A 13,839-nucleotide genomic window follows, 5' to 3' on the forward strand; every position below is an offset into this window, starting at 1 on the left:
ATCAGATATAACTCTCAGTCCAAGTCTTTGTTTGCAGCTGAAGTTCTGCGTGCTCCCAAAGAGTTAAATCTGCAGGCCTTTTCCTGCCCGTGTTCCAGTTTTCAAGCGGCATCAGAACTTGTTCAAAGGCATCAAACAGTAAAAGACAGCAAGAGGGGAAGCTGTCTTATTTCTTATAAATGATTGACGCTCCCAGCTGGCAAACAATCAGAGACTCATCCTTTTTATCTTCACTTCCACTGTCTTGAATTGAATTCAGAGCATTTTGTGTGTTATTGATGTAAATAATCTTTATCCGCAGGTAAAGCTGTTGAGATAAAGTTGTTTTGCTAAAAAAAAAAAATGGCAGTTCATATTATATGCACATCCATGTTTTGTTTTGTTTTTTCCAATTTTTATTATCTTTCTGACAGTCCCAGCTAAGCAATCTTTCAAACATTCTCCCTCTGGTCCTCTTTGTTTCAGCGCTCTCTCTCTCTCCTTCTTCTATCTTTGCCTCATATCACACTTTTCTCCTCTCTTCTTCCCTTTTTGTGGATGTGCGTGAGTGCACTTGTGAAAGCTCGTTAGGCAATTTGTTTGTCTACTGTCTCAGATTGTGTGCAGGATGCTCAAAGTGTGTAAATGTTGTTTTTCTTCTTCCCTCCAGGACTTTGACAGAGCTTCTGAAGCAACCCGGGGAGGGCGGAGCAGTGGATGGTACTGGTGTTCATCATCCTATAGGCACAAACGGCATCTCTGCCAGAGCGCTGCGCTCCAACAACGGCAAGTTTTGTTTTTTGGCATGTATGAGTTACCATACAAGCAAACTGAGCTGACAGAACATGGCTGATAACATGATAACATGGCGCTACCGAACTCTTAGCTCTAGCTAAAATTTTCACCAATTCAATTTTTAACTATTTAGCTGCAATTTCTAGATTTACTTTGTTTTAAAGATTTGTACACACTTTAAGTTACTATTGATTTAGGGTTACGATTTCATTACCAGATGAAGACCCCAAAGAATTAACTACTAAAACTACTAAAAAAAACCTACTAAACACAAAAACTACTTAAAGTTTTTTTTTCACTTACAATAGTGGATGCAAATAATAAATATGGCCATAGTATTAAATAATAAGATGAGAATTTCTGTAATTGCTAAAGTCTGGAAGCTAAGATAAAAATTCTGGCTTCAGACTTCAGTTTTTGCTAAATTTGGCTCTGCACAGTGGTGATTCTAGGGTTTGTTGGGCCCTGGGCAAAAATCCTTCCCACCGTCATCACTACTTTGTTATAAATTATCTGACACCAGAAACAATAAAAGTTGATAGGCAACACATTATAATAGAAATGGCAGAGACCTTAGTTTTTTTGGTAATGATAACTAAACCACACTGACTGGTTATGAAGTGTTAATACTGCTTGCCAGCAAGTGTAGCTAGCTAGCTACAGTAACAAGTGGATTGCCGGTATCGTGTCTCTGACTCCTGGATGAGCATGCTCAGTTAGGTCATACTCCAGCTAGCAGAGCTGAACACACTTCCTGCTTGGCTAGCTAACTTAACTAATGCTAAATGCCAGAATAATTTACATGAAATAATGTGATTCTAGTGGAAGTTGCATTATTACATTCTGTCTTTCTCCCATAGTTAAGACTAGACTCGCAGCATTTAGGTATTTAGCATTAATTTAATCATTATTATCTGCTCCACTCACTATTTGGGCTAGGTTAGGCTAGGCTAGGTTGCTTTATTTGTACTGTAGGTAGATTTTTTTCTACAGCAAGTAAGGTTATTTCATCCTCACATGCACATTTTAAAACAAACACAGACAATGAACAAAAGATAAACATGATGTAACATACTGAAGAAATAAATAGCAAATAATAACAGAGAACCCACACAGCATCATGCGGGATAGCAAAACTGTGATTTCTTTTCTCCTCTTTTACCTTTTTCTACTTTTTTCTCTCTCCCTGAAGTATAACTCTTTCATCATTGTCATTAGGTTTGTTTAAACTGAACTATGCTTGCCACTTGCAAACAGAGTGAGTGGAGTCAGGCAAAGTCCCCTTAGTGAGGTCAGGTCTCTTCTACTGTCATTGTAAACTTTGCACATTGCCTTTGCTGAAGTTTGAAGTTTGTCAGCCCTCAGGGTCTCCCGTATTGACCTGGGGCCCCAAGTTGTTTGCCTGGTGGCAAGCAGTGCTTCTGGCTCTGCATAATGTCAAAAAGACCAGAAATCTTCAGGGAAGCTTAGTCCTTCTCTGACTGCTGTTCAACAGCAAGGGTCAGCCAATCAGGTAACAGAAACTGTTTCAGCCAGTGGATAAACTAAATGTGGATTATTCTGAACCATGAACAGTGCAAAGCTGCTAACTACAACCAATACAGAGGTGGAAATGAGCATAGTATGTTTGCACTTCTTTTTCAATTATGCAATCGTGTGCACAAAATAATAAAAACTTTATGGAGGACTTATGTTGTGTCCAGATCCATACAGTATATCTAGATCGATCAGATTTTTTATTCAAATGTTATCCTTTTTTTAGCTAATCATTCTTATTCAAGTATATTGCCTGACAAGTTCCCTCTAAATTACAAGTATGTCCAGGGGATTCAGAAACAAGGGGCTGGATCAACTGGAAGGATTTGAACAAAGTTTAACACTGACTGTGGCACTCATCATCCTCAAACACACAACAAGCTCAGGACACACTGAAGTTCATCATTTAAGCACAAAGTTCATGGAAGCATAAGTATACAGATACGCACACACGTTTATATTTCTGTGCTGCTCTTAATTTCAAACTAGTGAACAAGAAAAGACACTTTACTCTTATACTCGCACTCTCAGCTGGTGCGTCTTCATCACACACATAAACACATACATGTCTTTCATGGGCGGGGACGTGCAGGGACAGACAGGTCATATTTAATTAAGATTTAATTAGCTGTTCCAGCTCCAGACACACAGAGGGAAAACTGTGTGACCCATCTGTCTGCCTTCTTCTCTAGACACTTGGATCACACACACACACACACACACACACACACACACACACACACACACACACACCCACGGTATACATGCTTAATATAACCCTCTGCTTCTTCAGTGGGTTGAGACCTAAATTAGTGGACATATTTCCTGAGGGCTCATTTGTGACAAGACTGATGGCGTGTTTAAAGGACAAAGGTCCCTGTTGGCTCACAGTTCTGCTCTCACTGTCGAACACAAAGAGAAAAAGTTGCCTTTTTGTCCAGTTGTATTTATATCCAGGTTGGCTCTCTATCATGTAGTTTTGCACCAGAGGCAGATGTGAAGCCATATGATGATAATAAACACAACTCACTAATGATGGCTGCTTCATTGGATGTAAAAGCATCTATAGGATGTCCCAGATGTTCCTCTCTGCTCTAGTTCCCATCAATTATTTGCATTTCAGAGTAAAAGTCTGTTTGCTTCTCTCACAAACCATAGAGGCAATATTCATCCACACAGCTACAAAGGGGAATTAGTGGGACTTCTCCCTTTACTTTCATCTTCCCACCACTGATGTAAACAAGTTTTAGCCATCTTTTTCACCACATACTGTGCTTATCAACTCTCAGCTTTATTCTGTCATCATCGTCTCCTTCTGTAACTGTACTCTAACACAACGAGAGACAAGCAAATGAACAAACACAAATACAGGAAAGCACTGGATCACCTTGACAACACCTACTGGTTTTGTAGACTCTAATATTTATATTTTAATCTAAATGAGATGCAAATTTAAAAAAGTGGACATCATGCTGTCTTAAACCAGTGATCAAGACTATAAAGGCATCAAGACAGCATCTACTAAGATCATAAATCCTGTAAGCAGTAGGCAGTACTTCACTCTACAGTGGGATTTCTTTTAGTAACAAGACAATTTGCCCCTTTTTGCTATTTTTAAAACAATCCAGGTTTATAAGGTACTTCTGTACTGATATCAATCTTCTTTTATGTAACCTGTGAGATAAATACAACCATACAACCAACTAAATGACCTAAAGACACAGTGCAGGTGTGAGCATAAACCAACTTTAAACCACACGACAGAAGGGATGTCAAACATCTACACAGGCATTTTGACATTAGCCCGCTCATATTAGCCACACTCTTTTAATATTTCACGTGTGCAACATCACGCACAGCACCACATGTTTTAGCAGCATTTAAAACATCATTTGATTATCAAGGAATAACAAATACACATACAATATGTACAGCACCAGTGTTTAACTTCGCGTATTGCACTGGTCTCGGTTTTAACTGTTTTCTGAGTGTTTTTGCTAACTGGTAACAAAGCACACACTTTCAAATCAACCCAGAGTGGTTGACTCTTAAGGGAGTGAGAAATCATGTAGGAAAAAGGACAAACCAGTGAATCAGAGTTTAAATTAGACAGCAAGCTAACAAGGGGAAGGGAAAGAGAGGTGTGAAATAAGCACAGACGGAGACGTGGTGTATATCATCTAGAATGGGGTACAATAAAATAAAGCCTTCCTGATCCTGCTGGGTCAGCTGTCACATAATCACCTCTTAATTAAACACTTTTAATCCTCCCGGCCACTTAGACAGGGACAGCGACAAAGACAGAGAGAGAGGGGGGGGGGGGGCACGAAGGAGACAGAGAGAAACTGGGACCGGATGCTTTACAGAGGTGTGAAAATTCATAAGAAATTACTGGAAGTTTGAGTAAAGGAGCTTTCATGTATAATAAAGCTATTTTGTTTCATGGTTTGAATTTTGTGGAACATTAATAGAGCTTTTCATTCCAATATTATTCAATCTGCTCCTTTTCACTGTTATAAAGAGTCAAACTCACACTCGAGCCAATCACCACTCACCCAAACAGAGTTTATTTGTAATCAAATCTAATCAAATTCATTAGAATGTCATCTGTATCCAGCCATTGAAACATTTTGGCAATGACAGCAGTCTGTAATGTTGATTCATTGAGTGGGTCTATCACTTTGCACCAGAGTGAAATAACTTGACAGTTATTTTGTCCCCTGTGGGCTCCACTATAACCTTTTTTGTGACCTTTGCTGTAGTGCGTTTACTATACTCACATATCAACTTGCACAACTAACAAAATCCTGCGTCAACATTTATATCTGCATGGAACTGCAGATTTTGAACTTTGACAGAAATTTAAACTTGACACAATAAATAAATAAATAAACTACTGTGAAAAAAGTCTCGAACCACCCCAAATTCTTTATATTTTGCTTCCAAGGACTCGGACTTTCTTGTGATTTCTCCAGGCTCTCTGAACTTCTTTTGCAGGCTTTCGTCACGATCCTGGGCCATTTGACCCAGCGTTTTGAGTTTTAATATATTTTGATGTTTATGGTTTATGTTTAGGCTCATTAGGTTCTCTAAGTTCATTTCTATTATGCTTAGGTTGCTGTTATTTTTCATTCATTTTTCAGTCACTGTGTTTAAGTCTCCCTTGCCCTTCGTGTGTTGTCATGTCTGCCTCTCATTATGTTTCCTGTTTTATTTTGAAGAGGTCTGCTGTCCCATGTTCATTGTGTCTAGTTTCGCTTCCCCTGTTATGTAATTATGTTCATTTCAGTCTGTTTCCCCATGTGTTTCCACTTTCCCTTATCACCTCCTGTGTGTATTTAGTCTGTGTGTTTTCATTCATTCCTTGTCAGGTCATCTGTTGTTTCACACCATGTTTCCAGGTCTCATGTATTCATGTCCAGGTTTGTTCACATTCACATTCACTTTCATGTCAGGGTTCTTCATGTTGTATTTTAATTCACCCAGTTTAGGTTAATATTTAGTTTTGCATGAGTGTGCGTTGCCCTTTGTTTGTACCTTTTTATCAGCCTTATTAAACGGCTCGGCTTCTGTGAATTCGAGGTACGTTCCACGTTCTGCGTCTGTGTTTAGGTCCATTGTTCACACTCCACACAGTCCACTTCCACACACTGTGACAGTTTTCTTTGGACACTGGTTACGTTTTCAATAATGAGAAATTATTTTTGTTTTTTATTGTTAAACCAGTCAACACTGACCTACGAATCATACAGTTATAAAAAAGACACTTAAATCAAGCAGCTTATTATAATAATTTGTAATTAGAATAATGTAAAATAATACAACGTGCCCCCATTTCTATCACTCTTGACATGGTTTGCAGCGTGTCTTAAACAAATTGAGGAAAAGGAAAAAATCCTCCAAAGACTTGACGCTGATCCGGAGATGAATCTGGACCTCAACTGGATCCATCTGCTGTTCGGTGAAGCTTCAGCACTGATGTATTGTGGCTGTACTTTCAGAGTGCACCTGAATACAATGCTAATGCAGCTGAATCATGTTTTCTCCTCTACGCTTCCTCATTTTCAATACAGTATAGTTTTAATATCATATAAGTCATGAAGTAAGACATAAAAGTGTCAAGATGTAAAGTGAAAGGCTGCTATATTTGAAAGGAAAGAGGAAGGGGAGGGGGAGAGGAGTATCACGGTCTGTTTTCAATGATTGAATGAGTGAAAGTGCAGAGTAAAGAGTTCCTGTGGGGTTACCAATGACAGCTGATATTGCAGAGGGAAAAGAACAAGAAACTGCTGTCCCTTCTTTAATTTATTATAGCAACACTGTGCTATAAAAAAAAAACACAGTATTGTAACATGTATTATAGCATTCAGCAATAAAAAGTCAGGATTATGGTGCAGTATAGAAGCTTAGTTTGCCAGTAATAGACCACAGTTGTTCTGCATCGACGCTTCAGTTTTCAATAAGACTGCATCTGAGAAAGAGTTCTTCACATTAATGTTAATAAAACTATCTGAAAACTGCAGCGATGTGCTATAAATAACAATGGGTACTTAATAGTAATGGTCCACTGTTAATGTCTAAAGATTCTCCTCTCTACAGTTTCAGTAATGAATAAAATATAACAAAGTCTACGCCCTGTCTCAAAGCATCATCGTAGGCGTTTAATGGTAATATCCTGAGCTGCCTCCCAAACCAAATGAGACTAAGCATGTGAAACTGATTTAAATTAGAAGAAAAAAAACGGTTGACGTGAAAATTTCTTGAAACCCCTCTTTGGATTTGGTTTCTCTTCTTTTCTACCTTTTTGCTTTTTCTCCAACATAATCCCAGTGAAGCACCTACAGCACGTAACTCCACTTAAAATCACCTGAACTTTCAAATATCATTGAAGTCACCTTGCTACAGTTAAAAAAAACATGCTTGGATTGTGATATCGCACAAAACAATCTCAGGGTCTGATATAATCAGAGCGTATGGGGGGGGGCTCAGAAGCGACTGTTATCATGATTTACAATGCAAGTGGAGCAAAGGGAGTTTGTTTACCAAACCCATTTAATATTAACGTACTGAACACAAAACAGAGCTGTGCAGGTTTATGAAAATAAGGTTTACAACATTTAGACATGCTCTGCAAGCTGCTTGCACAGATCACACCAATTACAGTCAGCAGAAGTGAAACTTAGATCTTAATAATCTTAATCTGAATGTTACCGGCCTTTTCAATTGATATTATTTTTCCAGTAATATGTAGCATCTCTTTCCACTCCTGCAAGCAACACAGTCACCTGTTGTGTGTATTTAGCTCGAAAAGCATCATTATTTCCTCCATTCAGAAAGGGTGTTACATTAGTGTTAGTATGTGTAGTTTTTGAATGTACTGCAGGAGATAATCACTGTATGAGATTAAGAGAGGTCTAAATTAGTGTTAGCATCACCGTGTGTGTGTGTGTGTGTGTGTGTGTGTGTGTGTGTGTGTGTGTGTGTGTGTGTGTGTGTGTGTGTGTGTGTGTGTGTGTTTGATAATGAGAAACAAAGTCGTGGAGAAACTAACAGCTCTGTGGAAAATAAGGAAGTATCCAGTGTACAGTTGGGTCAGAACAATATTTTTTTCCAGAACAATGTGTGAAAGAGTGAGAGCAGAGGCTAGAAAGAATAAGACGGTGAGAGGTACAGGTAAAGAAAGGTAGAGGAAGGAAGGATGAACACAGTGGTACATAGAGAGAACAGATAGAAGAGATAACATGCTGCTGCGAGGGGGACAACTGGTCAACTGCTGTTCTGCTCTGTTCTGGTGTGGAGAGCTGCCCTGAGGACAGTCACCCTATTCTGCGTGCACACACACACACACACACACACACACACACACACACACACACAGGGCATGCACAGGCAAAGCACATACATGGCTTTGCACATCATTACAAACGTGCGTACAGTCTGTGCCAACTGAGCATATACCGATGTACCCACTGTGGTGTGAACTTTCATGGAAATTTTCTTTGTATTTAGTGTAGAGATGATGAGCTGACATGGAGGGAAGACGGTGGTTAACAAATTGGGAAAAGAAAGCGAAGAAATAATGAGTGAAGTGTTGAAGAAATGAGGGAGAGGACAAAAAAAAGTGGGGAAAGTAAAATGAAAACATAAGGTGCGTGTAAGTGAGCCAGTGAGCGATTATATAAGAGTGAGAACCCGAGTGGAGAGGGTATCAGGCGATGGAATGTGAATAAGAAAGTGTGGCAGGGGAGGAGGAGTGAGACAGGAGCAGATGGCAGGGAAGAAAAGGAGGGAAGGAAGATGGAAAGCTGGGAATGTGCGTACACTCCCTGATCACTTATAGCTGCTGTCAGCCATGCAAATGTTGCCTAACTGTAACAGTGACTGCAGCACAAAGAAGTAGAGATGCTTCTTTTCTTTTCTTTTGTTCATCAAATTGCAATCAGCTGAATTCAGCACCACTTAAAACAACATGAAGCAGGAACCAGTCAGCTTCAATCTAAAGCATTTAAACATATTATACATTTAGACTTTAATTTACAGAGCTAGCATGTCTAAGAATTTTACAGAGTGGAGTTTATTGTATTTTGCATATACTATATTTTCTGGCTTTAACAACAGAACTTATCCATGAGAAGTAAAAGACTGGCCCATAATAGCAACAGATACTGTTTTGAGCACTCTTTTTAGCCCCCATATTTCTTCCAATAATAGCATGACTGGCACAAAATTTGAGTCAGCAAATGTCAGCCTAAGAAGGCGAACATCATTTCTGCTTAGAATTGCATTTTCAGAAACCTACCCATACAAATGGATTGTTGCCATTATAATAGAAACGTGTGATTTGTTACAGCTACAGCACTGTACATGGTCTTTAGCAAGGTCTTGCATGCAAACATTTATAGACTTATATAAGGCTAAACAAAGTTTGCACAGTTCTAATGTGCTTGAAAGTCAATATTTGGTATGACCACCTTTATTCTTCTACACAGTTTGAACTCTCTTACGCAGCTTTCTTGTTGTTTCTTTAAGTGGTCCTCAGGTGAGTGTAACAGGACACAAATCATTCAGAAAGTTCAACTTTTATCTAATCATAATATTTTCCCAGAAGTCTTGGAGATCATCAAGATGTGTTTTGGCAAATGTGAAACGAGCCTTTGTTTTGTTTTTGATCATCAGTGGTTTTCTCCTTGGATCTCTCCCGTGGATGCCCGTCTCTTATGTGTAGAGACAACACCGGTTCATCCCTTGAGTTTGGTGCCTTTTTAATGTTTGAATAATTCATAGGTCAGTGTTAAGTGGTTTAACAAAACAAATGGAAACAGTCAGGTGCAAGGAATGGACTGAAAATGAGTCATAGTCGATGTAGAAAGAAAACTTTAAAGGACCTTCAGAAAGCCTGGAGAACTACTGCTCAAGACCACTTTAATAAATGAAGAGAAAGTCTGACTCCTTGGAAGCAAAATATAAGGAAATGAGGGGTGACTCAAGACTTTTGCACAATATTGTACATATCTATAATGTTACACCTGCTTTACAATAATTATGTCCTACAATTTCAGACTTTGGATGACTGATGAATCTGTGCAAACACACAAAAAAAGCCACATATGTCTGTGCTCTACTTAATATTCCAACACGCTTTTACAACACATTAAATAATCATGCTTTGTTCCGTCTCAGTAATTCAAATGCACACATGTGATTCTTTATTCAGAAGTTCTCACAGGTAACCTTGTAACAAAAAAACTCCCTGTGCTATAAAAGGGGAAATATCTAAGCTCTTCTTCTCCACTGGAGGTCTCTTCTGACATGGGTAAGGTTTTGCATTTGTGGGGCATAATTTGCATGTCAGTAGCCTTCAAGAGAGGCCCCGAAAAAAAAGGGAGGGGGAGGCATAGATAGGGAAATAAAAACATTAGAGGGAAAGAGAGGCGGAAAAGAGGAAGAGAAGAAGAGTGAGAGAAAACTGAGAGAAACAAATGGAGCAGGAAGAGAAGGATTGTGCTTTTGATGCAGAGGGAGTGGGAGAGCAAGAGAGAGTGGAGGGGGGAGAGATGGGATCAGCCTGACATTGAAATCAAAATAAGGAAATGGTTATCACTGCAGCCTGCAGGACGGGTGCTAAGTGAAAACACATCCTATAGAGGCAGGGGGATCGTGTGTGTCTGCAGAAGTGTGTTAGCATCTGTGTGGGTGTTTGTTTACTTGTGTGTGCCCTTGATTTCTGTGGATCGTCACTACAGTGCCACATGGGGACGGTGCCAATTATAACCGCGCTGAGCGTCAGCAACACACCACCAGAGACGGAACGAACGAGAGAGGGGGGTTAAACACAGCAAAACTGAATTAAGGCTATATTAAGAAGTACGTGCGTCTGTATGAGTCAATATTCATACAATCACAGAAACACGCACTCGTGCATGAGTGTATTGTACACCGTGTAGATCAGGTGGAGTTTTCTTTTAAATTAGTTTGAAATATAACTCCTGTCAGGCGTTGTGTTCAAACACCTGACAGGATGTGCGCGTGAACCACAAAGTTCACGCGCACATTCAGTGAAGCAAATGGATCTTCGTCAGCTAAGAACAGATAACATAGGCTACAATTTGCATAAAAGTAATAGTACAGTCAATACAAGGTTGAATACATACCTGGTCAGATGAGCCTTAAAACTTTGAATTTGGCATAAAAAACAGCATAAAAACATGGATCCATAATGCCTTCCACAGTTCAGGCAGGTGGTGGTGCTAGAATAATGTGGGCACCTTAGCACCACCTGAGCATTGCTTAAACACCTATCATGTGATTGCTGATGGCCGTGTCCATGCCTTTATGACAACAGTGTACCCAACTTCTCATGGTTGCTTAAAATAGGATGTGTGGATGTCTAGAAGTTCAAATCACCGCTGGGATGTGGTGAGAATATGATATTTTGGATCAACTATATGATGCTGCCATGTTGCTATAATGGACCAAATCTCTGAGGAATGTTTTCAGCACCTTGTTGAATCGATGCTGTGAAGAACTGGGTCACTTGTGTGGAGTGTGCACTGTGTTGCATCAGGTTCAAGTCAAAATCTGAATTAAAACATTCCTTACATCCTCAGCTGTGCAGTTTATGAATAAGTAACTTGATAAATAATGTGATAAAATTATGAATATCACGTTTTAAAAGTGAAAGGAATCAAATATTAAAATGAACTAAATATTGTAAATATTAAAAGTGTTGATTCCAAAACCTGCAGCAGGAACACAGCACAAGCCTTTTGCTGTATTATCCATGTCAAACCTGTTTATTCCTATATCTCTATATGAATATGCTATTTTCTTTAGTCATCTTCATTCTCCCAGTTTTGCTTTCTCCTCCTTCTTGCAGCTTATTCATTCTACTCAGTTTTTCTTTCTTTCTCTCGACTTTCATATGGTCGAGAGGAAGAAAGCAATGATCTATTATTGTCTGCAGAGAAAGAGGGTTAGGGAATGTGATTCTGCATTTCCCTTATACAGAAACTTCGAACGCCTCATTTTCTCTCCCCTCGGGCCAAAATATCTTTATCTTCCCCTCGAGCTGAAATTATACCGATGCTGCCAAAACTGCCCGTAATGAAGTACTTGAAAAGAAAAATCCCAGTTATATTTTCTACTAAGTTGCAGGTGGTTTCATGAATTTATTGAACATATTGACTTGAATGTCTTTTACACTGACTTTCACTGTTTTCTGAAGAAGAATTTTCCCTTCTTGGCTGTTTCAAAACTGTTACTTATCAGTCTCTGACTTATTTTGTTAAAATAAAATCCTCCCTGATTCCTGGGCAAATCAGGTTTAAATCAGGCTAATAATGCAATAGTGCTTCAGTCGCTCTGCTCTTCCACTGCAGTATCATTTTATCTATCACAGTATTTCCAGTTCCCTCTCATTAGTTGCCAATCTTCTCTGATCTCCCGCCTTCTTTGTGCTCGCAGTCCCACTTCCCTCAAGGCCTCTCTTTCTTTTTTGGTATTTTCCGTCACTTCTCTGTCCCCTTCGCCTTTATCTCATTCTTCTCCCTGCTTCGCTCTTTTGCTCTCTAAATCATAGCCTCGGTGTCTGCAGACTGAGCTGTGTTATCCGTCATTTTCTCACTGAATTCTAAAGTCACCCAGAAATGATCACAGAGCTTCAATAAATAGATCTGATATCCCCTCTGGTGATCTCAGGTGTTCTGGAGTTGAGTTGCATGGAGTTGAAAGCAAATTTGTTGGGGGGGGGGGTTACAGGGCCAGAACCTGAAGGTAACAGTAGCAAAGCACTGGGATAAAGCAGAAGAAAAGCCATGAGTTTGTGGGAAACATGTAGTATTTTTGGTTTATCTCATTTAAAAGAAATATTTTTTTAAAAAAGTGTTAAAGTGTAAAATTAATATATCTAATAAAATGAACTCATATAACAAACATATGAACAGGTTCAGTAGCCTTATTCTATCCATTCTAGTTCTGTGTTGATCTGTCCACTGACACTGCTGAAAGTCAACCAACTCACAGAGGAGAAATATCCAGAATAAGCTTATTAACAAGCCAGGGCAGCAGCAGATTACAGCTTTAGCGAACGGCCAAAACAATGACACAAAACTGACAAACAAAGTCACGCAGTCAGATAGACAGAAACCCGACCAGAGGGTCAGTGGTCTGAAGGGAGAAATGAATACTGTGTGGTGGAATTCAAATCTAAAGTTAAAGTTTTATATAGATAACAACAAAATGTGTCCTACATAGGGATGGGTATCGTTTAGGTTTTATCCGATACCGGTGCCAAACTGGTACTTTTGAAACGGTGCCGGTGCTTAAACGGTGCTCAAACCGGTGCTTAAAGAATGGAGAACACAAAATTGGTCCAAAAACCTCTCATGTTCAGCTGTTTTTTTTGTAAAAAGATAACAATGTTAGCCTTTTCTGCAGCTATAGGGCATATATGGTATCACTCTTGGCTGGAAGCAGTGCTTAAACAATGGAAAAAACACAAACTTTATCCAAAAACCTCTCATGTTTAGCTGTTTTCCACTTTTTCTTTGGTCATTTTAGCCTTTTTGGCCAGGGTGAAGGGAGTATCTGCCATCAAACAAGAAGACAGCTGCATGTAACTACGACGGTGTTTGCTAGTTCACATTACCTGCATTAATGTAATAACGTGGTTAGCCTACTCAACGTAAATTACACACGAACAACATTAAGCTACTCACGCAGAGAAGAACGGCTGCTGCTGCCATCATCACCCGTCATCATTTCTGCTACACTGGCAGGGCTAGGGGCCAGGACTCTCCTCTTCGGGTTTTTGGGGGATGTTGCTAACTCCGGGTCCGATAACAGGCAACCCACCCGCAGTAGATGCACTCGGTGTGAGGTCTCGCAGCAAGCTATCAAATACGGCGCATTTTTCGGCTTTTAAAAAAAACGCTATGCGTCGCCAGGTGTTTCATCGGATTTGAGGTGTTACCTCCTTTGACAGTATCACAGTATCAGCTTAAAGCACTTGTTGCAGGCTGCTGAGTTTGC

At 39.5% G+C, this 13,839-nt stretch overlaps 1 protein-coding gene across 1 annotated transcript in view; it reads left to right on the forward strand.

Annotated features, from left to right (window-relative positions):
- The window catches only part of LOC120717845 (protein shisa-8), a 115,959-nt gene that overhangs the window by 45,592 nt on the left and 56,528 nt on the right, over positions 1–13,839 (forward strand). Inside the window, exon 3 of the mRNA XM_040006117.1 lies at positions 650–765. Coding sequence (XP_039862051.1) covers positions 650–765 — 116 coding nt within the window. The remainder of the gene's footprint in view (positions 1–649; positions 766–13,839) is intronic.

Source organism: Simochromis diagramma, unplaced genomic scaffold (genome assembly GCF_900408965.1).
Source record: "Simochromis diagramma unplaced genomic scaffold, fSimDia1.1 OVJJ01000510.1, whole genome shotgun sequence".
NCBI classification, from domain to species: Eukaryota; Metazoa; Chordata; class Actinopteri; order Cichliformes; family Cichlidae; genus Simochromis; species Simochromis diagramma.